Here is a 26,304-nt window from a genome sequence, read left to right as displayed (position 1 = left end):
AGTGTAAATATGTACACATATTTTACCTACTGTTTTGTGCATTGCTTTAACACTCTATTTTGAAAATCCCTCTGTATCAGTCCATAAACATCTGCCTCATTCTTTTTACTGGCTGTATAATATTCCATTTTTTGGATGTCCCTTACCAAGGACAATCAATGTTTTACTTTTAACAAGGATATTGTAATAAATGTACTTTTATAAAGTCATTTTGCATTGATATAGAATAATTATCCAGGAGTTAGAACTGCTGAGTTAAAGATTATTATACATTTTAAATGTTTTTAATGCCAGACACAGTGGCATGTGCCTGTAGTCCCAGCTATTCAGGAGGCTGAGGCAGAGGATCACCTGAGCCCAGGAGTTTGACATTCCTGCCTGTGTGATGGAGACCCTATTTATGTATATATAAATAAAAGAATGTTTACAGATCTTGCCAAATTGTCTTCCAGATGGTTGTAACTTACATTTCCACCAACAACAGATCGAGGGCCTATTTCCCTACATCCTCTTATCAAATGTTTGGATTTTTTTAATCTCAATTAGTAGGAAACAGGAAAATGTTTGGATTTTTATCAATCAGATTAATTGCAAAATAATATCTCATAGTTTTAATTTGCATGTTTCTTATGAATTTGAGCATCTTTTCATATAAAACATTTTTCTTGTGTACTGTCTATTCAAATATTTGCTCATTTTTCTATTAGATTGTCATTCTTTTTCATACTGATTTATAGGAGCTCTTTATATTTTAAGAAAATTAGGCCTGTGTTTCTGATATGAGATATAATTATTTTTCCAGTTTTGACTAGAAATACAGTTTTTCCCAGTAATACTTTTTTTTTATTTTTCATAATCAAATCTCTATAAATCTTTTCTTTTACAGTATCTTGGTTTTGTGTCATACTTTCTATTCTGAGAGGATCACAAAATCTGAGGCATATTACTTTAACACTCACCACTGATGAGCAAATCTCCTAGATATCCCAATTGCGGGGGGTGGGGAACATGTAGCACATACAGGAAGGAGACATTTCCTTCCTGCAAATGACCAACATCTTTTCCTTTACTCTGGTTTCTTGTCTGGAAAGTGTACCTTTTCTCCAAGCAAATGACATCAGGAATGACCTCATTCTTCAGGTGAGACGATGCTCCCCCCATACACTGGTAATAGCTTAATAAAGCCATGTAGTAAGTACCCAAACAAGTCTAATAACACAACATCATGACCATATCATAAATGAATGGTAACACCCTATATGTTATATACCCAGTGTCAGGAAGATTTGTTGCTCTTGACACTCTGAGTCTACGTGGGCAATACCACCATCTAAAGCAGTGGTCCCCAACCTTTTTGGCACCAGGGACCCATTTCATAGAAGGCAATTTTTCCACAGATGGCATGGAGCTGTGGAGGAGGCAGAGCTCAAGCAGCGATGTGAGTGATAGGGAACGGCTATAATTACCATTGAAGCTTTGCTCACTCTCTTGCTTGCCCACTGCTCACCTCCTGCTGTGTGCCCCTCTTCCCCCAAATTTCATGGAAGACAATTTTTCCACTGTGAAGCTCTGTGGCCAGGGCCCTAACAGGCCACGGACTGGTACTGATCCGTGGCTAGGGGGTTGGGGACCGCAGATCTAAAGGGAAACCAGCAACCAATCAATATGAAGGGAATCCAGTAGAGTGAGCATCAGGCTACAAACACAAATTGAGGAAATGTTTTCGAGGCCCACAGAAACAAATCACTTAGTCTCCCAAACTGTGAGAAAGCTGAGGCCTGGGCTGACTTCGAGCATATTATGCTTTTGTGCTTACTATCTTTTTAGTTCTCTTGACATCCACTTCTGATCCAGACCGTGGAAGGACAGAAGCTACTGCTGGAGACCTTCTACCCCAATATTACATTTTCCTTCTAATAGCTAGAACTCAGCATCTGAATGTGGCAAAGAGACATACACTTTATAAAAGTAAAACTTTTTAAAATGCTGTCCCAGGTAATGCTTATTTGGAGGGCCACAGTTCTATTTCAACACTTAAAGACCAGACTCAGGTCTTAGATAAAGTCTAGTAGAAATGTAATATGAATAAGTAGCCTTTTTGCAATTATAAGTCTTACAGACACACACACACACACACACACACACACACACAAAATCCTAACAAACTAAAGATCAGGTATTATTTTCCCCAGTTGCCCTGGGTGAAAAAACACATATACCTTATAACTGAGCTGGACAAGAAACATAATCAAAGCAGAAGCTGATCATATTGAACACTACACGAACATATTATATGTCTTATTTAATCCTTACAACAATCTTATGTGATACTCTTACTACCCTATTTTTTATTAACAGCTAGAGAAACTGAGGAATAAAGAGATTGAGTAACTTGCCCAAGTTCACAGAGCTTGTGTGCTACGGCTGGGATAGAACTTCAGGGGTTTGATTCCAGAACCAAAGCTCTTAACCATTGTACGGTACTGCCTGTACTGGGCACATTGCCATAGGTGGGTGTGCGTTGGGACAAAAAGCACATCTATGCATGAGGGGAGAAACAGGCCACTTGAACATGTGGTGTGTACTGAACCTTTGATGAACTGGCAATTGGCAAAATGCCAGGAAAGTAGGTAACAAAGGATAGCCTTTTCCCCAGGTGGTCATTTAGACATGTAAGTCAAACATTCGGATTTAAAAAATGTGCTGAAAATTCTTGTCCTTTGTTTACTAACTACCAGCAAAACTTGTCTGACTTCAAGTACCTTAAATACTTCTCAATTTTGATGCTTGAATACATTAATAGAAAATAGAGTCTTAAGTAAATATTAGTTTTTAGTGACATCAAATCTGAGTTTAAGTATTATTAAAGGTGCTAACAAAGTTGTCCACATTTAGGTGACAACTCATTTTGTTTGCTAAAACAAGGTACCCTCAGTAAATTCATTGTTCCTACTTCAACCCCCACCACAGAGCTAGGGCAGGGTGAGGGTAGGGGCTTTTATCTATAGCTGAAGTGCCAAACTAGGAAAAAAAAAAAAAAAAAAAACACAAAACAAAACCAACTTTGGTTCCATTATGTTAATATTCCCTTGCAGATTTTATAAAACACACCTGAAAACAAACAGGTCAAATTGTGGTTAAGCGGCTTTCATTTTAGAAGCCTGGGTTTAATTAGGTTTTACATTTTTAAAGTATTTTAAGTTTACTTAGTGCATTTAAGGTGCATTGGGCCCAGTCCCAGAGAGATTAGTAAACAGAAATTAATTTTAAAGACCTTTCATGGGGAAAATAAAAAGATCTTAACTTGGACCATATTGCTCATACCACCAATACTGAGAAAAGGAAAATGTGGCACTGATGTCTCTGAGTGATAGTCATGGTTTAAAAACTTCAGAAAGTGGAGCATGTGACTGGGGGATGTGCAGGTATGTCACTTTACATGTCCCGTCTAAAGCTAAACATTGAATTGGGTTTACATAGTGCGTTCTATAATAAGGGAGTAGAATATCAGAAAAATATTGCGGTAAGAAGGAGGGAGCCACAAAATTCATGAATGTCAATCATGTCATTTACCCTTTTTCATTGATGACATCCAAATTCACATCTCCAGCCCGGACCTCATTCCTGAACTCCCAACTTGTGTATTCAGCATCCTCACATGGATGCATAACACTCAGCCATCTCAAGCTTAACACACTCAAATCAAACTGCTTATCTTCTCCTTCCTTTATTAGTCTTTTCCATCTCATTTAATGACAACTTCATCTTTTCAGTTACTCAGGCCAGAAAATTTGGGGTCATCCTTGACTCTCTCTCTCATGTCCTACATCTTTACATCAAATTCTGTTGGCCTATATTCAAAATACATCCAGAATCTAACCACTTCTCATCACCTCTACTACTGACATCCTGGTTCAAGGCATCATCATATCTCACCTGCATTATTTTAACAGCCTCTTGAGTGGTTTTCTGTTTCTGCTTTTGTCTCCCTGTTCTGGCCACCCACATGTATTTTCTGCCTGGGTGATGCTTCTACAACAGTGTGTATAATGGAAATGTTAGGTAGACAGCCAGAGACCTTTGGCCCCTCCTGCAATTGCTACATTTGGGGGAGGAGGGAACACCCTATAAATCTGCCAATCAGAACTTAGCACAACAAATGCAAAAGAATGTAGAAGTACAATAGGGTCTGGAAGGTGACCTAGGACAACCTAAGGCTAGCTATCATGTCATTAGCTTAAATCTACATTGCGGTTCACCCACCCAAATAGGCTTTCAGAGAGGCTCATGGGAGATCCACAGGCGCAGTAAGACTCAGGTCATATATCTCCCAACTGTCCATCAAAGCGGTTCATGTTGACGTCTGAACCACAGGGAGGTCCCAATCCAGACAGTATGAAACAAGACCCAGACTATAACCAAGGCCTTTTTTTGTTATGACAAGAGGCCCTGTTTGCCATTCTGTGGTGAATGTATCTTGCTCTTACTCTGTAATCCTATCTTTCTCTCCTTAATAAACCTCATTTTATGCTTACCTTGCTTTTGGTGTGTCTGGTCATTCTTTTGCCAAGAGCACATCAAGAACTCACACTTCAGACTGCTGACCCGACAGAAAGATGATGTGAGCCAAGCCACGTATGTATTAATAGTTTTTAACTTTCTGAAAGAGTAAAAAGATATGAAATTAACTGTAATAACATCCTTGATTTACAAAATCTTGGCACCCCTTGTTGGAACCTCTCTGTCTTCATCTCCTGCTACTCTAACCCCTTACTCTGCTCCAGGCACACTCCTGTCTCAGGGCCTTTGCATATGCTATTCCCTTTGCCTAGAATGCCCTTTCCCCAGAATATGCATGACTCACCTTCCACTCCTTCAAGTCTTTGCTCAAACATCAACTGCTCATTGAGGCTTTTCCTAACCTTCCTATTTAAAATTCCTGTAATCCCCATGCCCTTTTCCTGCTGTATTTTCCTCTTTTCAACCATCTAACATATTAAATATACAGTTATTTGATTATTATGCCTCTTGGAATTTGCATCTGTTTATTCACTGCTGTATTTCCAACACCTAGAAAAGTACCTAACACAACAGTAGGCACTCAGTAAATATTTGGTAAGCTGATGAATGACTAAAAGAAAACATTGATTTTAACAATGAATACAAGCCATAACTTCAGAGGATGGAGGAAAGAGGTAAGGATGTCATGCTGGCCACTGTAATGGGGAGATGGCTGAGAGTCTTTGCTTTCCTACTCTATAGAGGAGAGGTGCAGAAACCCCAAATGCCAGAGAGATAACCAAGGGGAGATGACACATAGCTCTTCCAGGAAGCAGTAGACAGGAGTCCTAGATATAAAATCTAGCCCTCACTTTTGAAGGCAAGTATAAGAAGGAGCATTTATATCTAAGTTAAATCAATTAGAAATGAGGTTTCACCAACAGTAAGAGTTAGAAAAAACATAAAAACCTGAATTAAAATAAAAGACTGCGTATGTCTTTATTCACCCATTGGTGGGGGAAAAAAAGAGACTGCTTATGACTGAGATACTACACTAAGTCAGAAAAGCTCCTTCAAGTTTCTTCCTCCCCAAATTCCATGAAGCACGATGGAGTTATGTACAAGTTTATATTGAATATTTTCATGAATTAATTCAATCAAAATATTGGGGTTGTTTCAACTAAGCAACAATTGAGAACAAAAGATAACCACTTGTACTTATATATGTATATTCATTATTTAATTAGTGTCCTTCAATACTTGCCTCCTGATTGAGGATGCAATCTATCTTTACAGTAAAGGCTTAATTGAATGGAAACATGAGATTTTCTTTTGACCTTAACCAGACTGATGGAGGCTTTGTTGTTTTAACTATCATCCATTCACTTACCTGGATGCATAAGCCAGACTCAGAGACCTCACTGACTTCTAACCTTCAACACTGAGCCTGCCTTTTAATCTGTTTCCTAAATCTGTACAATCTAATCTCTTATCTCTGTCCTCATTCCCCACCATCATCCCTTGTCTGAATTACTGTGCCTGACTGGGCTTCATCCTTGCCCTTCCAATCCATTTTCCAGACATCAGCCAGAGTAATCTTTTAAACAAAAGATCATCTCTTTCTCTTGGTCAGGTCTCTTCAGTAGCTTCAGATAAAGTCTAAACATTTAATGTTGCCAACAAGGCCATGATCTTGCTGTTCAAGTAGTATAGCATGGTGATTATGGAGCAAGGAGCTAGGCTAAGTTTGAACCCTAGCTGTGCCACTTACTAGCTTTGTGACCTTGGGAAAATTACTCTATGCCTCAGTTTTCTTATCTATAAAATGGGGACAATAATGGAAGCTATCTTATAGAACAGTTGTGAAGATTAAATGAGTATAATATACACGAAGAGCATAACACAGTACCTGGCATATAAGTTTTAGGTAAGTATTAGTGATTACCTCTCCTGTATCTCTTCCCCTTGACTCTGTGTCCTAGTCGTTCTGTATGAGGTAGGCCCTAGGACATTCCAGGAATCATGCCTCCAGATCCCCTTACATCCTGCTCCTCTATTTGCAATGTTCTTCCCAAATCCCCCTCCTCTTTTCTTTCTGCCCCCCTCCTTTTGTCTTAATCAGCACTTGCTTTAGGAAGCCATTCCAGACCTGGCTAGTGGCTCCTACTGTAGGCTTCTGTGGCACCAGGTAGGGCTGCCTGATGTCAGGATGCCCTGTTAAATTTGAATGTTAGATAAACAATAAATAATCTTTTAGTATAAGTATGTCCCATGCAATAATATACTAAACAGTGAATAATTTTTTCTTATAAATGTCTTATGCAATATTTGAGACATATTTATAAATTGAAAATGTGTTTATCTGACATTTGAATGGAGTGTCCTGTATTTTGTCAACCCTAAACCAGGAAATCCTCTACCATCACCCTTATCACACTTTAATCGTTAAAGTAAGTGGGACAAGTGGTTGTTTCCCCCACTAGCATGTCAGCTCTGTGAGGACAGGGCCCATGCAGTTTTACTGTTTTAGACTCAGCAGGCATTCCACAAATACTGAGAAATAGAGCCCTGAAGCCAAAGCTCAGGCACCACCTGTTGAGAGTTGACTCTAACTGCAGGCAAATTCCCTGGGTGACCAAAACACTTTCAGTGCTGTGCAAGGAGACCCTCTCATCCACAGGTGAATCAAACGATGACACTGCTTTTCAGAATATCTCCAGTGTGATAATATTAGTGACTCCCCAATAACAACTTTAAGGTAACCCCTCTATGTTACATTCAAAGAGGACTTTGAATTTTCACACCTATTTCACTTGACCCTCAAGGCAAGTAACAATATAAACATTTAACAAATAAAGAAATGGAGATTGGGAAAAGGTAAATCTCTTACCTAAGATAACCAATAAAGGCAAGTGATAATTTTGACCCTCAGGAGTTGACTTCATGCTTTTTTTACTGTACCACACTGGCCATGTGGGCCAAAATGAAGAATCCGAATTCAGGATTCTTTCTGTCACTCAGAAAGCTTCTGTAGGAAGAAGTCTGATATGGGGATCTCTCCACAGATCCAATTGCTCCTCCCATAATGTTCCCCAACAATAGCCTGAGAGGAGAGAGGGAGGCCTGGCATCCCTCCCAGGTGATTCTTACCTCATCTCCCACGTTACAGATGACACTATTTAGGCCAGGAAAATAAAGAGCTTGCTAGAGTTACAGGGAAATAGGGGTAACAGTGGCCAGAACCTGAAATATGTTACTTTTCTTTCACCTACACTTCTAGGAGACACCACCACACCCTCTACTGAATTTTTAGAGACAGAAACTTGCACGGTGATTACATACATTTGTCAGCTTTCCTCTGGAATGAGGCGAGGATGGCTGAACCTGCTCTTGGTTTGGCACTTGGTAACCTCACCTCTCCGAACACCTCTGGAAAGCTCATCAGGCTGAGGGTGTCTGGCCTTTCTGCCACTAGGAAATGCTTATGGGAAGATTAGGGGTACTCGTGTTCCTAGAGCCCCTTCTCAAGGGTCAGGGACCCTCAGGAAGATCCACTCAGGCCAGAGGAGGACTTCAGCTTCTACAAGGACAGGAGGCAGGCCATGGACTAGACCAGTGGTGCCTTGAGGAAACTGCCACGTCCCCATTCCAGCTCTGCTTCTCTGAGCTTAACACCCTGGAGGTGCAGAAATGGGAAGCAGGGAATAATCAAGAAAGGATTAGGCCACTCGGGGGTAGAAGGCTAGAAGCTAATGGCCTAAAAAGAACCCCCCCAAAACAAAAACCAGGCTGTTTCGATAAAACTAGAAATGCAACCCTCCAAATGTGTTCTTAAGCCTCTGCAGCCTCAGCTTAACTTGGCTTGGGGTAGAAAGTGTGGGAGAAAGTCTTCACAGGACTGAAGACGTGCTGTTTGAGGTTCACGGGCAGTTTTCTGTCTTGTGCACGAAGGCCTGGCTGGCTGGACCAGCTCCTACGCACAGCAGCACAGGGAAACCTGCTGAGACTGCTCCGTGAGACCCGCGGAAGGAAGGGACGCTGGCTACGCGGGTACTGACTGAAACAAAAAAACACAAACGCAACTGAATGAACCCTACGGCTTGTTTGGGTCACTGAAGAAAATTTCTCCTGTCATGACGGAATTCTAGCCCGACCTTGGTTTGGAGCTCAGAAGCAGACTTTTACAAAATTACCGACCTGGATTAGCGCCGGCATGGAAGGTGCTCGAAAGTGTAAAGACCATCTGGCCAAGGAGAGAGAGATGCCCCTGGGAGAATATCTTTCTCTGGCCCAGCCGAGCCCGTCAGCGAGGCCCGCCGCTCACCTGGCTGCGCCGCGGGTTTCCACTCCCACCCGCTCCGCGCGCCCAGCTCCCTCAGCGACCCGGGCTCCGGTTGCCTGGGCAACGGCGGACGCGGGCGACGGAAGGCAGGCACGGCTGCAGCCCCTCCTCCCGCTGGCGGACCTCGGCTGCGACGCGCTGCTTGCGCGCTGGGGGAAGTGGTTTTCCATCAGGGAAAGCGCGGCTCTCGTGCCGCTCTGGGCTCAGCCAGTGAGCGGCCAGAGGTGTGGTAGAGAGAAAGAGCCCACCGGGTACTTAAGGACGCGCCAGCCATAGAGCCTGGCCTCTTTCGCACCTGCGTTTGCAGCCCGTCGCAGCCGGGGCGTTGTGGGTAGAGCGGCCACCCGGCTGCATCATGGTGGCCCCTTGTCCTACCAGCCCGGCGAGCCCTGCCACCGGGGTGGGGAGGCGGGACAACGACCAGAACCTCCGCGCCCCGGTGAAGAAGAGCAGGCGCCCGCGCCTCCGAAGGAAGCAGCCGTTGCAGACCCTGAACCCATGCTTGCTCCCCGGAGACTCTGGAGTTTGCGACCTGTTCGAGTCCCCCAGCTCCGGCTCGGACTGTGCAGACAGCCCCACGGCGTCGGCGGCGCGGGGTTGCAACCCCCCGCCCGGCCCTTCCCAGCCGTTAGTGCAGCTAGATCTACAGAACTTCCGTGACTACGGCCAGAGCTGTTACGCCTTCCGCAAGGCTCAGGAGAGCCACTTCCACCCGCGGGAGTCGCTGGCGCGGCAGCCACAAGTGAGGCGCTGGTAGAGCCAGCTCCCCGCCGCCACTCTTCTTCCTCTCCCAGGCTCTCTTCTTTCCCGCTGTGTCTGCCCTGGCCCGCGCCAGCCCAGTTCCTGCTCCCAGTGGGAGCAAGCAGGGGCCTTGGAGGGGCGGGTCACCGGCCTCAATTTACAGAGGGAGATAAGTGGGGCCTCGACGGCCTAAGGGACTTGCCCCAAGCCTCCAAGTTGTTTAGTGTAAGAGAAGTTAGTTCCTCGGTTCGAGTTCAGATTCCTATCGACCTCGGACCAGCTACTTAACAATCCTGAGGTTATTTCTGAGTTTGCAAAATGGGCCCCCTCCCCTTCCATGAATTGCTTAGAGGATTACTAGAGGTAGCACGTGTGAAGCACCCGGCCGAGCGCCGGGTCAGAGCGCAGGCGTTCCGCCTCGGCGCTGCCCGCTAGTTTCCCGGTTTCCAGAGCATTTAGCTACCCGCCCCCCTTCTTCCTGCCTCCCTCCGGGGAAGCTCCCTGGGTCGTCTTGGCCCTTCACACGCGCAGCCCCTCTCTGCCCTAGGCTCAACCGGCCCGCTCCCCTCCTCCCTCCCGCCAGGTGACGGCGGAATCCCGCTGTAAGCTGCTCAGCTGGCTGATCCCCGTGCACCGCCAATTCGGCCTCTCCTTCGAGTCGCTGTGCCTGACGGTGAACACTCTGGACCGCTTCCTCACCACTACGCCGGTGGCTGCAGACTGCTTCCAGCTGCTCGGGGTCACCTCGCTCCTCATCGCTTGCAAACAGGTACCTCCACGCGGCAGGGAGGGGCGAATTGGCCTCCCGGCTGCAGGATTCAGTGCTGGGTTCCCTGGACTCTTTTTGGCAGATATTTGCAAATTTATATATCCCTCAGCCTTAAGGTCACAATTCTCCACAAACTAACAATCCTGTCACTCAGCCTCCAAAGAAATAGGCTGTAGTCGGTCCCGAACAGCTCTCCGTGGCACCTATATTCTAGTTTCCGGAAAAAAAACCTTTCAAAAAAATTTTTGGGGGGACATTAGAGGAACTGTGCTGGAAGTATGACCCAGGTGACTTTAAGTGGCAGCAGTGGAGAGGTGTGAAGTACGGGCTGTCTTTCTGGAAGGGATGGAGGGGGATTCCCGGTTTTCTCCCGGAATTCAGACTGGAGTGGGTCTCGGCCCCGGCAGCCGCGAGGCGAGGGACTGAGAGCGCCCTGTGTTGCAGGTGGAGGTGCACCCGCCGCGCGTGAAGCAGCTCCTGGCCCTATGCTGCGGCGCCTTCTCCCGGCAGCAGCTCTGCAACCTCGAGTGCATCGTGCTGCACAAGCTGCACTTTAGCTTGGGCGCTCCCACCATCAGCTTCTTCCTCGAGCATTTCACACACGCTCGCGTGGAGGCGGGGCAGGTTGAGGTCTCCGAAGCCCTGGAAGCGCAAGCCCTGGCCCAAGGGGTGGCGGAGCTGAGTCTGGCCGACTATGCTTTCACCAGCTATGCCCCCTCCCTGCTGGCCATCTGCTGCCTGACGCTGGCTGATCGCATGCTGCGGCTCCCGTGCGCGGTGGACCTGCGCCTGGGAGAGCACCCGGAGGCAGCGCTGCAGGACTGCCTGAGCAAGCTGCAGCTGTTGGTGGCCATAAACAGTACCTCCCTGACTCAGATGCTGCCCCTCCAAATCTGTGAGAAGTGCAGCCTGTCCCCGAGCTTGAAATAAAACAGACCCTTGGTCTCCTTTTATTCCCGGGACCAACTGATGGCCCTCCCATTGCTTTAGAAGAGTATAGTATTGGTCCACGGGGGGCGTGGGGGGCGGGGTCAGGGCTCCTGCTTTGTCAGCTGCAGGTTGTAAATAGTGTAGAAAGTAGCATCTAGTAGTTTATTTCGCTGAGAACACACGAGGAGCCGAGCCTTTCTCCAATAAACAGTCAGTCGTGATTTGTCTGAATGCTGCTATTGCACGTGTCTGTCTGCGGGGAGGGAAGGTGAAGTCAGCTCAGGGATAGGGGCGATCGCCAACGTTCCAAGGGATCCTCCTCCCTCTCTCTAAATCCACTGTCGTGGGTATCTCTGCAGGAACGCCAGATCAGGCAAGGTCCCAGATACCAAGGTTCCAGAGATAAGGGGAGCCAGGATCACTTGTGGGATTGGGTCCTGTGACCTTCATGTCAGGAGGCTGGGGACTGTGCACCTCCAGGGCTCCAGAGGGTGCGGGTGGAATATGAGGCCAAATAGAACCCACAGAAGTCGATGACGTTTGGAGGGGCCAGGGTTGCTCTGGCAGGTGCGACATAAGCAGGGCTGGGAAGCTTTGGGGACCACGCAGGCGCATTAGCGGAGGGCGAAACGAGAGACCCAGAGACCGAGAATCCCTGGTGCAACTGGCCGATGTTAGAAAGGAAGGATTTGCAGGTGGTCATGGTCATTGCAAGGTGAGCCAATTTACCCTGCACGGTTCAGCTGTTCACGAAGCTGCATGTAAGCCCAGGGTAACAATGGCGTACGTCATAATGGCTATATGAGTGCTTGCAATGTACCAGGTACTGTGTTCATTCAGCATTGGTTATTTCAACCTTCTAACAATTCTATATAGCAGAGTCTGTTATCCCATTTTTCAGAGGAGGACACTGGGACACAGAGATGTTAACAGTAGAATAGCCAGGATTTGAAGGCAGGTGACATGAGTCTAGACTCATGCTCTTAGCCACACCGATAAACTTCTTCCAGTAATAGGCCTCTAGAAATTCTCAAAAACAAAAAAGAGAAAAACCAAAACCAAACCAAAACAAAACAAAACAAAACCCTGATGTAAGTGCTGGGCAAGTTAATCACTCAGTGCTCTTCATTCAACATGGCTATCGAGAATATATTTGGAGAGCCAGCACAGTCCTTCCTTACCTCCAGTCATGTTACAGGACTTGTTTTATAGATGAGAAAAACGTGTTGGAAAATGAGAGGCTTTTGCTAGAGTTCTGTGACTCTGATACTGTCACAGTATCTTCAGCCTCACTGTGGTGAATCTGCTGCAGGTCCTGAATCTCAGCTCTGTCACCTCCAGCAAATGTCTTATGCTCTCTTGATACCAGGGTGGTTGTGAAGCTTAAATGAGATTAAGCTTAAGTGTTGTGAGGTAGAATAAAGCAGTGATTAAATGAGTGGGCTCTGGGCCCCTATGCCTATGTCTCAATTGTAAAAATTGTAACAATAGCACCTATTTAATATGGTTGAGGTATGGCTCTAATGAGATGCTCCACACAAATGCAGCACGGGTCCTGGCACAGGGGAAGCCCTCAAGAATAGAAGGCTAATGGTGGCCTGCACGATGATGGAAGGAGAGGGATCGTGCAGAAAGACTTGGAGCAGAGAACAGAACAAGAGAGAAAGCAAATATGGGAAAATTTTAACTGGGGGTTGTTCATTGTACTGTGTTTTCAAATTTTCTGTATGGTTGAAAAAAACCCATAAGTTTGAGGGGAAAATCTCAGTCACATTCCACCACATATAGAATAATCAAAATATATGACAAAAGCAAATAAAAAGCAAATTCAAAGCAAATTTAGAGAAACTTCTTTGCACTGCAAAGGCATCTTCCAAGTGCTCTCCAGAGCCAGGGGTGCCTTATTCTGGACCCCTTGGACCCTTCTTGTGATATGTTGATACACTCAGTTCTCTAGGAACTTTCTCTTCCTTGGCTCAGGAAAAAGGAAGTGGTGGATTTCCAAGCTGTTTGGGGGAAACCTATTCTGTGTTGGTGAAAAAGGAGGAAAAGGAAGATCATATCAACTGTCACCAGTCTCAAATTATCTGGGAACCTCTGCCTGGTTGTATGGGGGTAGGGTCTGGCCCTTCTGCAAAAGAGTAACTTTGGGAGGAGGTGTCTTCAGCAGTATCTACCCCATCACTCAGCCATGATTGTTACAGATGACTGGTTCCAGGATCATCCAGAGTAGGAGTCATATAATCATGCCATTCCAGTTCCTGTTATTACAGATAATCTATTGTACAATGCCCATATTTCTCTACCCCAATTTGGAACTCAATGATGATTATTGGGAAATGGGCTTATCCTGGAAAATCTTGTCTCCATGCGTAGAGATCTCCTGGAAACTCAGCTAAGAACTCCCCTACTCATTTTACAGACTGGAAAGTGGGTAAGGATGGGGAGGAAATAAACTGGCTACCGGTTGTACTACCCAGGAATCAGGAGACATAGCCAGAAACAGGCTGTGGGAAGCTGGAAGCATAGCTGAAAGGGTTGCTTAAACAAACAAACAAACAACTCTATTAATTTACCCATACTAAGCACCACTTTACATAAATAGTCTCACAGCAACTCTATTGAGGTCAGTGTTACTATTTTTCCTAAACACTTGGGGCTCACAGACCTGGTCCTTGGGCACTCTGACCTTAAAGCCAAAGCTCCTCCTCACCATCAGCTACACCACACCAACTCTAGCTGGCAGATCTCACCCCAATACAGTTCCTGCATCTACACACAGGTCAGAGGATCTCTAAGTCAATTCCACTCCTATCATTGGGTTACCCTCCACCACTGTTAGGGGTATTTGTTTCTTACTCCAGAAAATGGGTGGAAATAAAAGAGGACGGTGACACTTTCACTACTACTAGGTATAAGGGGAAAACAAAGATTCCGATTTCAGATGATTGTTGAAATTGGATGAATATGAGTAGTCCTGAGAGAGGCCCCTCACCAAGGATGCCCCTTTCTGGGAGATGCCTCTTCTTGGGAGATACCCCTTCTTGGGAGAGGGGTCAGGCTTGGAAATCGTACCTAAGACTGTGGCACAGCAAGGCCAGCGGTAAAGAGAGCAGCAAAACGTTGCGATGGTCAGTGAGGCCACTAGGGGAGAGAGGACAGGGTTTGGTGGGATTTGTCCACCTTGGCGTTTTCAGAAACTGGAGGAGGGTTTGTAGAGTCACCTTTTCTTAATTTCTCTTTTAAAGGCTGTGCTCACAGGCTACTGTCCAGAAAAGTGTGGGGCTAGGGGTGTGGGCGCGGCTTTTGACATAAAGGCCAAGAAAGAATAAGTGGAAGCCCCAAAATCAAGACCCAGAATGCTGCCCAGGTTTAGAGGAAGGTGCTGTTCCAGGGAGTCCCTCCTGGAATTCTACAACCCCACTAAATCCTGCAGGGCAGAGCAAACGCGGAGCCTAGCTTTGGCGAGTGTCACTCCACGTTTATTTCGTGCCTTATGGCTGGAGTGGCAAGAAAAGGAAATAAGAATCGTTAACTTTTCCATTCCCGCTGTCGGGGAGCGGGAAGACAGGACCCAGTGCGAGGGACGGCTGGCGCTCGCCCGCCCCTCCTTTCCCTCTCTTCGCCTGGCGCGGCCGGGAGACGGCGGCGCCAACGCTGGACTAAAGGGCGCTCGCGGGCCCGGGCCCCGCGCTGGCGGCTCCCGGGGGAAGCCTAGTTGCCAGGTTCGGTTTGACGCCCCCGCCCGCGCGCAGATTGTCGGTGCTGAAGGCGCCACCTCTGGCGCTCAGGCGCGAGCCTCCCCTTCCGCGCGGCGGTCCTCCCCCTCCTCTCCGCCCTCCCTCCGCACCTCCTCCGCCGCCCGTCGGCCCCTCCCCGGCCACGCGCCTTCCTCAACCTCCGGCGGGCATCTGAGCTTGCAGGCGCCGGGCGGAGCGCTGGGTGTGGGTCGCCATCCCAGCCGCAGCCGTCGCCTCCGAGCAGTTGACACCTGGTGGCAAGATGCAGGCGTGCGGGGCCGGTGCGGCGGGACGCCGGGCCTTCGACAGCATCTGCCCCAACAGGATGCTGGGGGTGCCGGGCCGGCCCCTCGGCAAGCCGGGGAAGCTGGAGAGGAAGGTGGGGCCGCTGACTGGGGTCAGGCTGGGTCTGCGCTCCGTGCCCCGAGGGCTGACCAGCGTTCACCGTTTCTGTGCCCGGCTAGTTCGCCTCTCCGCGGAAGTTCTTTCCCGGGTACACTGGCTACAGCCCAGTGTCGGTGTACGAGGATCCCCAGGACGCGGAGCCCGCTACGCTGCCAGGTGAGCCCCCTGGCACCCGCGCGACCCTTCGGGTTCCCCGAACCGGGTGGCTGCGGCGCTCGCGGCTCTCTCTCCGCCGGGCTCTGACTTTCCAGCCGGGGTTCCAGCGGCAAGCCTGGCGGAGAGGCTCAGGGTCCGCCCGGCGCGTGTCTCCCGGTCTCCCCGCGCAGCGCTCACCACCATAGACCTGCAGGACCTCGCGGACTGCTCCTCGCTACTCGGGTCCGACGCGCCGCCTGGTGGTGACCCGGCCGCCTCGCAGGTACTTCCCCTTCTCGTGGAGCCTTGCGTAGCCCAAACCCCGACTCCGGAACGGTGGGTTTATTTCCTCAAAGGCTTGTCTGGGGCCAGGAGCGCAGGCACATTTAGCTGTTGGAGGGAGGCGAGGTGCGGCAACCTGAGCCTTCTGGATCAAAACTTCCTCCTCCCCTCTAGCATGTTATGAAAGCCACATTTCCGGAGCTGTTCTGATCAACTTGGTACAGCGGGGCTCACCTGGGGGGCTTCCTGCCATTGCCTTCCCCATCTATTCTGGAGCACAGGCAGTGTGGAAATCGAGCACTGAGGGACCAGGTGGGTGGGTGGGAGTGAAGTTGCGTACTGGGCACCTGATGCATGTCCTGTTTTCTCAACATCCCCCTTCTGGCCATTCACTGACCATTTTCATTCCATGAGTATCTAAGGAGAGTGAAAGTCGGTGGATAACTCCTTTATCAAGACTGAAAAAGAGGAAGAGAGTCTGCATTTGGAGACAGCAGGAAGGACAAAAGACTCTGGAAGAAATCTGACAGAAAACGTTCCCTCTCTTCGGAAATGACTCTTCAGCACCTGTCCCAACAGGATGCTGGGGGTGCTGGGCAGGCCCCTGGGCAAGCCGGGGAAGCTGGAGAGTAAGGTGTAGCCACTGACTGGGGCCGGGCAGGGTCTGCGTGTTCCGTGCCCGAGGGTTCGCCGTTTCTGTGCTTGGCTAGTTCGCTCCTCCGGGGAAGTTCACTTTTTATTTACTTATTTTTCCCATCCGCTCAGAATAAGGAAGTTCACTTTTTAAAAGGTCCTCTTCTGCCCCTCCAAAAGCTCTATTCACTTACCATCAAGGGGCAAAAGGCATTTGACTTTTTTCTTTCCTCTTAGGCCTGTTTTGTTGTTGTTGGTGGTGGTGGTTTTTTTTTTACTTCCATCCCACTTCCACCACTTGCAAGCTCTGACACTTCCTCAGCAGAGGATGGAGCCTCCCAGTACTGGTGTCTTGGATGCCAGAAGCCTGGCTCATGGGTGGGATATGAAGTGCCCAGAAGGACAGGAGGGCTTAGCCAGATGCAACCCATAGGAAGAGTGCCAGTTCTGGCTTCCTGGCAGCAGGTGCTAGGGCCTGGAGAGAGGCCCAATGCAGAACTCTCCAAAAGACTTGACCACCTCCCAGAACTAGGGGTGATGGTGAAGCAAGCTTCTCAGGCCTTCTCCAAAGGTCTCTTACAACCATGATATAGAGCCCACGGTGACTTAGGGTAGGTGGCTGCTAAGAGCAGAGATTGTTAAGGAAAGAGGTAGAAGTTGACATTGCACTGCAGGGGCCATTTAATTGTGCTTTTTTGATCTGGATGCTCAAATAAGGAAAGACAATGTCTGAGCATCTTCCAACTGACTTAGAGGACTAGGTCACTCCCTTACCCCAACATGTTATTTTCCAAGTCACAAAAACCAAGCAACTCTTGCTGAATTTTTTGCTTAAGCATACAGAATTTATTTTATTTCATTTTTTATTTTTTTGAGACAAGGTCTTGCTCTGTTCCAGGCTAAAGTATAGTGACATCATGATAGCTCACTGCAACCTCAAACTCCTGGGCTTAAGCAATCCTCTTGCCTCAACTACCCAAGTAGCTGGGACTACAAGCACATGCCACCACAGCTTGGCTAATATTCTTTTTCTATTTTTTGTAGAGACGGGGTCTCATTCTTGCTCAGACTGGTTTCAAACTCCTGGCCTCAAACAATTCTCCTGCTTGGGTCCTCCAAAGTACTAAGATAACAGGTGTGAGCCATCACAGCCAGATAGTATACAAAATTTAAATTTGACATCATGTTCTGTGTTAGTAATTTTTTTCTTGCTGTTATAGTTGGAGAAATGCCAGATTTATGCAATTGGGGAGGTAGGATTCAAAGTTTTAAGGACAGAGCTCACACCAGATGGTCTGAACGGTCCAGGATTTTTCCTGGGAAAGACAGAGCTAATACAGAGGAGAGAGGACCCTAGGGGAAGAACCTCTAGTGAGACCCCTGGCTGGTACACACTCAGGTCATATTTCCCAGTCCCTTTCCTGCTGGGGAAGGTGGACAGAGAGAGGAAGTGCTATGGAAGTGTTTGGGGTCAAGAATAGGCCAAAACCTGGGATGGCATAGGAGGCAGCATTTGCTGGGCCACAGTTCCTGAGCTGGCCTCCAGTCTCCTCATGGTAAGGGCTTTTCTCGGATTCCTGCTGAAAGGAAGACCTTTTAGTCCTTGAAGAATGAGTCTCATTTCTGACTTATTCAGTGACGGCAGAACTCCAGGATTTGTCTAGGGCCCTCAGTCCTTCCTTTCTCAGCTCCTTTTTCTTTATAGCCTCAGTGTCCAACCGGTGCTAGAGGCCTCCCTGCCTGACTCTTCCCTCCCTGAAGAAAACTGATACTTGCACATTCTTTGAAGTTAGGGCCAGGATAAGTTCCTCTTCCCAGAAATATCTAAACAGTAAAGAAGGGCTTTGGGGAGAACAATGTGATTAACACAAAGGAATATATCAGTAAGTGGAACCATGGAATAGCTATTTCTTTCTGACGGGTATATTGGCCTCACAGCATGGCCCCTGAGAGCTGCTTCTTTTCCCATGGCCGGCCGCCTTTGCTTGGAAGCCAGGTTTCCTAAACAGAGAGAAAAGCTAGAGGCAATGAGATATAGAGGGAAGAGGGACGGAATAGGTAGCATTCCAGGGCAAGAGTCCCCATTCTACTATTTTAGAGCTGGATGACTTTGGGTAACAACTTCTCTGAGCCTCAGATTCTTCAGTTTAAGAGGAATCACTTCCCAGGCCTTGCCTGCTTCCCGCACTGGTGTGAGGATTAACTAAGACACTCTATGTAAAAGAGTGTCATCGACTCTAAATGTTCTTGATTTAAGGGACTAAGAAGGATTCTGGGCATCCAGCTTTTTGCGCACCCTGACACCTCGCAGGAGCCCAGGAGAGGTACAGTTCAAGATGTTGGAGGTGTAGCCCAACTTTTTGAGAAACTGAAAAGAGCAATAGAGGACACACTGCTGTGCGCTGAACAGAAGTATTTTCCGTAGCATCCCAGGTCCTTCAAATCATAGCCTACCCTTCACCCTCCGTTGTGGGAGTGGGGATAGCTATGACCGAGACTTGGCGGAAAACACAGCTTCAAGTTACTGCTTTGGAAGACCCTGCAAGCGGATCGGGTCTGGGGAGGAAAGACTAGGCGTTCACGTGGTGCTCTGTGCTCTTAAAGCGGTGGCTCGGCGGCAGGTCGGGGGTAAGTCGGAGTTGAGGTTCTGTGGGCTCAAGAGGAACGCGCGGGGCCGCAACGGGGAGGCACGCGGGACTGCGCAGCTGCCCGAGGCCCGGCGCCAGTCCCCCGCACCGCCAGCTGAAGGACTGACCGCAGACACACCCGCGCTCACAGTGTCTGCGCCTGCAGGGAGTCGCGAACTGCAGTCTCCGGGTCGGTGTCTGCGCTCCGTGCGCCCTGCTCCCCACCATGGCGGTGCAAGTCTGCCGTGTTCCCTGTCCGTGTTGGGGCTTGAGTTTTCAGCTACGAGGCTGGGCTGAAAACGCGAGTGAGTGCAGACCCGCTGTCGAGCCCGAGAGGACGTCTGTCGGTCTAGGAATTGTCCCAGACCAGCTAGAGTCGACCTTAACCAGTTTGCACCTCTGGTTTATTTTAGAACCATTCCCTCCAAACGGAAGCAGCCTTCGGTCTGCAGGATTTCAGAGACACGGTGGATGATCTCATTGCAGGCAAGTGAAGTCTCCTTGCAGTTAGATAACAGCGGGATTGCCTTCCACCCCCAAATCAGACTAGTTTAGATTTTGTGATCCTGAAGGTGGTAAACCCAGCCACACGTCTATGACAGTCCAGCAACTCATCAAAGGGTCTGGCTCTTTCATATTTTGAACATTCCCCTCCCGGCAATGGAGAAGTTGACTGCTGGATCTATAGCTCTTTATCGACTATGGGTTGGAGTTGTGAGAGAGGGAGCCCTGCGCTGTGATGTGACGGGGAGAGGTTGAATGGCACGAGTGTTAAGAGAATCTAAGGCCTATGGGACTTACAGGCCTCTGCAGGTTTTCTTGATTGAGTTCAGGTCAACTCAACAGGCATCCATTGAGCACCTGCTGTGTACGTACAGGATATCAGGAAGGGCTTGGGAATCTTAGGTGGTGTGGACTGAGGGGTGCTTTACTTAATAAAGGAAAATCTTCACATAAACCCTACACCCAGAGTGGCATTTTCTCCTATAGCTAGCGGGGCTAGAGATTGAGGCTGCAAACCCAGCTCTCACTCTTCCCCAGAGTCGTCCTCTTTGATGTCACCTCCCCTTGCCAGCGGAGACTTCCCCTTCTCTCCTTGCGATGTATCACCATTCGGGCCCTGCCTCTCCCCACCGCTGGACCCACGAGCCCTGCAGTCACCGTCGCTACGCCCTCCAGACGTGCCCCCGCCTGAGCAGTATTGGAAGGAGGTGGCCGACCAGAACCAGAGGGCGTTGGGGGACGCGCTCGTTGAGAATAACCAAGTAGGGACCCTGGGTTGGCGATCAGGAATCCTGGGGCGGGGACAGGGTATGGGGGTGGGGAGACGCGGAAGTGGAAATTGCAAGAGCGGTGATGCATTCCTGTGGATGTCAGAACCAGTGGACTGGCTAGGGATTCACGTGGCTGCTGTTGCTCCGGTGGCTCCACCTCAGTTTCTAACTTCACTAAGTGGGAATAATCCTATCCCACCAGATTGTTAATAAGGCCGCCAGTATTTATTGAAGCTTTCTGTGTGCCTGGCCCTGAGCTTATCAATTTACTTTCTTCCCTCGATTAATGCTCACAATCACAGAGCTAGCTACTCTTACCGGCCCCCTTTTACAGGTAAGGAAATCGAATGATGGTTGAACTTCATAGAAATAGAACCTAGATCTACCTGTTGCCCAAGTCAGTTCTCTTCACGACCAGGCTACACTGAAGATTAATTGAGATACATTTAGTCCAAGTGCTTTGTTTAAAAAAAAAAAAAAAGTCATTCTTACCAGCGTAAATGCCGTTGAGTTCCCAGTTCCTATGAAACGTCAGGATCTGGGTTTAATTCATGCAGAATATGCCGACAAGACTGAGCACAGTGGCCTACCGCTGAATGTTTGGGTCTCCTCCCGCAGCTGCACGTAACGCTAACCCAGAAACAAGAGGAGATCGCCTCCCTCAAGGAGCGGAACGTGCAGCTGAAGGAACTCGCCAGCCGGACCCGGCACCTGGCCTCCGTGCTGGATGTAAGTGGGGCGCGGGAACGTGGGACAGTGCAGGACGTCGGAACTGTTCCAGTGCCCCCTCCACACTGCTCCCTGTGTTGGAACCCAGCGGGGGCCAGGGAGAAAAGAGGACGGCTGGGCGCGCGCCGTGCGTAGCGCACCCAGGTCTCCTTTTGCGCGCCCCGCACGGGGCGAGTCCGGCAGGCCCCAGGGCGGCGCTCTTCCCTATCTTCCTTAGAAGCTGATGATCTCACAGTCCCGGGACTGCGGGGTGGCGGCCGAGCCCTTCCTGCTCAAGGCGACAGCCAAAAGGAGCCTGGAGGAGCTATTCAGTGCTGCAGGGCAGGATTGCGAGGAAGTGGATGCCATCCTGAGGGAGATTTCCGAGCGCTGCGACGAAGCCCTGCAGAGCCGCGATCCCAAACGGCCCCGACTGCAGCCAGGGCCCGCGAATACCGACACCAGGCCGGGGAATCTGCACGGTGCCTTCCAGGGGCTGCGCACCGACTGCAGCCCGAGCGCGCTGCACCTGAGCCACAGCGAGCTGGAGGAGGGCGGCTCCTTCAGCACTCCCATCCGCAGCCACAGCACCATCCGCACTCTCGCCTTCCCTCAGGGCAATGCCTTCACCATCCGCACGGCCAACGGGGGTTACAAATTCCGCTGGGTCCCTAGTTAAGCTGAAATGTGGTCTCCCAAAACACTGCCCTGTATTTCAATTGAAGTGCCTGGAGGCTGAGCGGGAATAGCTGGAACTGTTTATCGAATCTGGCTTCCTAGAAGAACTCTCCCTGCAGTGCGAATGCCACCCTGAAAGTTACTTTTTCAGGAACAAAAAAGTATTTGATCACTGGTGCACTATAAAGTTCTGCTACAAAACATTGTATTAGCTATTCCCCTTTGCACAGCGAAACTGTGTGTATGTATGTGTGTACCTACGCGTGTGTGTATACACATACATCACAGTCAATTAAAAATATTTTTATTTATTTATTTATTCATCTATCTATTGATTGATTGATTGACAGAGTCTCGCTCTGTTGCCCTGGCTAGAGTGCAGTGGTGTCATCATAGCTCCTTGCAACCTCAAACTTCTGGGCTCAAGCAATCCTCCTGCCTCAGCCTTCCCAGTAGCTGAAACTACAGGGGCCCACAGGCTAATTTTTTCTATTTTTGTTAAAGATGGGGTCTCACTCTTGCTCAGGCTGGTCTTGAACTCCTGAGCTCAACCCATCCTCCTGCCTCAGCCTTCCAGAGTACTAGGATTATAGGCGTGAGCCACCACACCCGACAAGAAATATTTATTTTTAACAGCTTTGAATTATGTACTTTTAGAGCAGGAAAGGATTCAGAAACTGTAGCCACTTTTATAGTTATGTAATGTCCTAGTTTTATAAGGAGGAAAAGGAGGCTCTAAGAGGGCAATTTTCTACAATAGAAAGCATTATTGGAACCTTCCAATCACTGTCATTGGTCAATTTAGGTATTCTAGGCCCAGAAGCCTGGCCTCTGGGTGAATGTTTTAATACATTACTGAATTTCCTTCAGTCCTGGAAGGACACCTAATTTCGTTACTATTGAAGACTTTTATTTTAGCTGCCAGAATAAAACATCAGGAAAGGTAACCTAAACAGTTATCTTCTGAAATTGCAGATTCTCAGAGTCAATGGGCTATAAACAAAATGGGTGCTAAGCTTGTAATGGTCATTCATATAACTTTGAAGATTTATGGTAAATGTTTACATTAATTATACATATAGTGGTTTTTTTTGTGTGTGTGTGTGCAAACTGAATACCCCCAAAGCAAACATTGTTAATAAGAAATGTAAGTTGTTTTAAGAAAACGGCATACGGCCAGGGCGCGGTGGCTCACGCCTGTAATCCTAGCACTCTGGGAGGCCGAGGCGGGTGGATCGCTAGAGGTCAGGAGTTCAAGACCAGCCTGAGCAAGAGTGAGACCCCGTCTCTACTAAAAATAGAAAGAAATTATATGGACAGCTAAAATATATATATACAAAAAATTAGCCGGGCGTGGTGGCGCATGCCTGTAGTCCCAGCTACTCGGGAGGCTGAGGCAGTAGGATCGCTTAAGTCCAGGAGTTTGAGGTTGCTGTGAGCTAGACTGACACCACGGCACTCACTCTAGCCCAGGCAACAGAGTGAGACTCTGTCTCAAAAACAAACAAACAAACAAACAAAAAACCCGGCATATACCACATGAAAGAATATTCACTTTTCTTTTTTCTTTTCTTTTCTTTTTTTTTTTTTTTTTTTGCCAGAAACCAAGTGTGGAAATCTTGGTGAAAGATTTTGAATTCCACAGATAAAACTGGAGTGCACATTCATGTTTTACATTTCTTAGCTTGATCTTTCTCAGCTTGATCTATATAACATGTCAGAAAAACTTCTTACATCAAAACTTCAAAATGCCTTCACTTTGACTTTTCCTCTGTTCCCTTTTGTCTGGGGTTCCTTTTCTACTCTGTTCTGAAATTCTTTGAGTGGCATATTGTCAAGTAGTGATTTGTCCTGACTTTCATGCTTCTCAACATGAGGGCTGCTCCTTGTGTTTGGGGGCTCGGTTTGGGCAAGCATCCAACTATGTTACACCACACAGTGTTGCTGGTTCTGCCAGTCTGAGTGTAGATATCAGGTAACACCATGAGTTGGGTAGGGTGACAGAACCTGCTGCTCCAGTTTGTTCTGTGCACACAGTTATCTGTATTTAAATAGCCATTTAGAAACAAAAAAAAAAAAAAAGAAGAAGAAAGAAAGAAAAAGAAAAAGGTGATAAAATAGACCACATTTCCTCATATTTTGTCTAACAAATGGACTCTTAAAAAATACAGTGAATGGTTCAGAATTTTTTTTTTTCATCAGCTCAAATATAAAGTTTGGATCATCAGTACAGGATCAGAAAAAAATAAAATTAAAACAAAACCTCGCCCTCCATTAACCTGTCCCCAAAAAAACCAATCAGTTTATCAAAAGTCTTTTCCTCTCACTCCTGTATTAGTATTCTCATATGCATTACTTACAATAACCAAAAAGTTTAAAAAATATTTATAGGTATTTTTTTCTGTGTGTCTTATGCCTGGATTTTAAAAAACTTATACTTCTTACTGCCTTTAATATTATAGCCTTATGATTGTCATGTTAGCCACTGGCAACTCTAACTGTGTATTTTTATTTCTGGGGGTAAGGGGAAAATTCTTTTGTGAACTAATGGCATAAATGACTGACTTTGCATTAGTTAGCAGTAATAGAGTTAAAAAATTAGATTCATTCATTTATTCAACGAATATTTATTGACTGTTACTGAGAATCTCAGTAATGCAGATATTAAGAAAACAGCAAAAGAACAAAACCCAAAGGTCTTGCCCTCATGGATCTAACTTTCTCCTGGGAAGAGATAAATACTAAAGAAATAAATATATAAGTGCTATAAAGAAGATGAAGAAGAATAAGGATAGTGTCTTAGCTTGGGCTTTTATAATGAAATAGACTGGTGGCTTAAACAACAGTTATTTATTTCTCACAGTTCTGGAGGCTAGAAGTCCAAGATCAAGGTGCTGGCTGATTAGGTTCCTCTTTCTGATTTGCAGATGGCCATCTTCTTGCTGTATTCTCACATAACTGGGAGAGAGACAGTTCTGGTGTCTTCTTCTCATAAGGGCACTAATTCCATCATAGGGTCTCTATTCTCATGACCTCATCTAAACCTAATTACCTCCCAAAGACCTTACTTCCAAATACCATCACATTGGGGCTTAGGGCTTTGACATATGAATTTTGGGGAACACAAACATCCAGTCCATAACAGAGAAACTTGGGGGCAGGGATGCTATTTTAAATAGGGCAGTCTGGTCAGGAAGACCCTGCTGATAAAGTGACATTTGAGCAGAGACTTGAGGAAGTTTGGAAATAAGCCTTGTGGATATCTGGGGGAAGAGCATTCCAGGCAGAGGGAACAGGAAGTGCAAAGGTCCTATGGGGGCTGGGAGTTGGGGTGGGTGGGTGTCTAACTGGTAGGGACAGCAAGCAGGCTACTGTGGCTAGATCTGAGTGAATGAAGGGAAATGGGGGACACTGAGTGGAAGAGGTGACAGGACTCCTCTAGGCCTTGTTGAGGACTTTGACTTTATTCTAAGCGAGATGGGAAGCCATTAGAGGTTTTCAGCTGAGGAGTCACAGGATCACATTTAAATTTTAAATGGAGTGCTCTGGTCTCTTTGGGAGAATTGTAGTGGGGCAGGTATGGGGAAGCAAGAGTGGAAGTAGAGAAACCTATCTGGAGACTATTGGAATAATCTAGGTGAGGGATAATTATAATTTATACCAAAGTGGCTGTGGTAGGCAGAATAATGCTCCTCCCAACCCCGCACCCAAGATGTCCATGTCCTAATCTCTGTGAATATGTTATATTATTTGGCAAAGGGGAATTAAGTCAGCAGATGGAATTAAGGTTGCTTAATTAACCTTAAAATAGGGAGATTAGTCTGGATTTCCAGGTGGGCCTAATGGAATCACCAGGGTCCTTAAATGTGGACGAGGGAGGCAGAAGAGGAGGTCGGGTAATGCGATGTGGAAATCACTTGACCCTCTTTTGCTGGCTGTAAAGATGGACGAAGAGGGCCCTGAGGGACAGAATATGGTGATGTCTGGAAGCTGGCAAAAGCAAGGAAATGAACAAACTATATTAATATATATTTTTTAAAAAGCAAGGAAATGGAGCCTTCAGAAGATAGCCCTGCCAACATCTGGATTTTAGCCTGGTGAGACCTATTTCAGACTTCTGAATTATAAAACTGTAAATAATAAATTTGGGTCATTTAAAGCCACTGGGTTTGTAGTTATTTGTTACAGGAGTGATAGAAACTAGTGATAGTAGCAGGGATGGAGGTGGTGAGAAGTCGTCAGATTCCGTCTGTATTTGGAAAGTGGAGCACCTGGGATGTGCATGGGTTGGCTGTGTGGAGTGAGAGAAAGAAAGGAGTCACGTTTTTTGAAAGAATGGAGTTGTCAGTTAGTGAGTTGAGGAAGGCTGTTGGAGGGGATTCAGTGAAATCAGAAGTTTATTTTTGGACTTTATTAAGCTTAGACATCTAGCTGGACGATGTTGAATAGGCTAAATATTTGTTTGGAGTACAGAGGAAAGGTTGGAGCCGGGAGAAATCAGTCTATGTATGGCATATAAGGCTCCATGACAGGATTAGAT

General features: G+C 47.4%; 2 protein-coding genes across 2 annotated transcripts; both read left to right on the top strand.

The window, feature by feature from the left end:
• Window positions 1-9,123: 9,123 nt before the first annotated feature.
• Window positions 9,124-11,513, top strand: CCNO (cyclin O). The gene is made up of 3 exons (XM_069492664.1): window positions 9,124-9,584; window positions 10,167-10,352; window positions 10,797-11,513. Exons 1-3 carry the CDS (start codon window positions 9,198-9,200, stop codon window positions 11,280-11,282), a joined length of 1,059 nt encoding a protein of 352 aa, XP_069348765.1. The 5' UTR covers window positions 9,124-9,197; the 3' UTR covers window positions 11,283-11,513.
• A 3,771-nt stretch (window positions 11,514-15,284) lies between these two features.
• On the top strand, window positions 15,285-21,765 carry MCIDAS (multiciliate differentiation and DNA synthesis associated cell cycle protein). The gene is made up of 7 exons (XM_069492852.1): window positions 15,285-15,401; window positions 15,487-15,583; window positions 15,754-15,845; window positions 19,518-19,590; window positions 20,146-20,369; window positions 20,997-21,107; window positions 21,325-21,765. Exons 1-7 carry the CDS (start codon window positions 15,285-15,287, stop codon window positions 21,763-21,765), a joined length of 1,155 nt encoding a protein of 384 aa, XP_069348953.1.
• The last annotated feature ends 4,539 nt before the right edge of the window (window positions 21,766-26,304 follow it).

Source organism: Eulemur rufifrons, chromosome 17 (genome assembly GCF_041146395.1).
Source record: "Eulemur rufifrons isolate Redbay chromosome 17, OSU_ERuf_1, whole genome shotgun sequence".
Classification (NCBI taxonomy): Eukaryota; Metazoa; Chordata; class Mammalia; order Primates; family Lemuridae; genus Eulemur; species Eulemur rufifrons.
The sequence above is the reverse complement of the archived record's forward strand: the minus strand, read 5'-3'. Positions and strand labels throughout refer to the sequence as shown.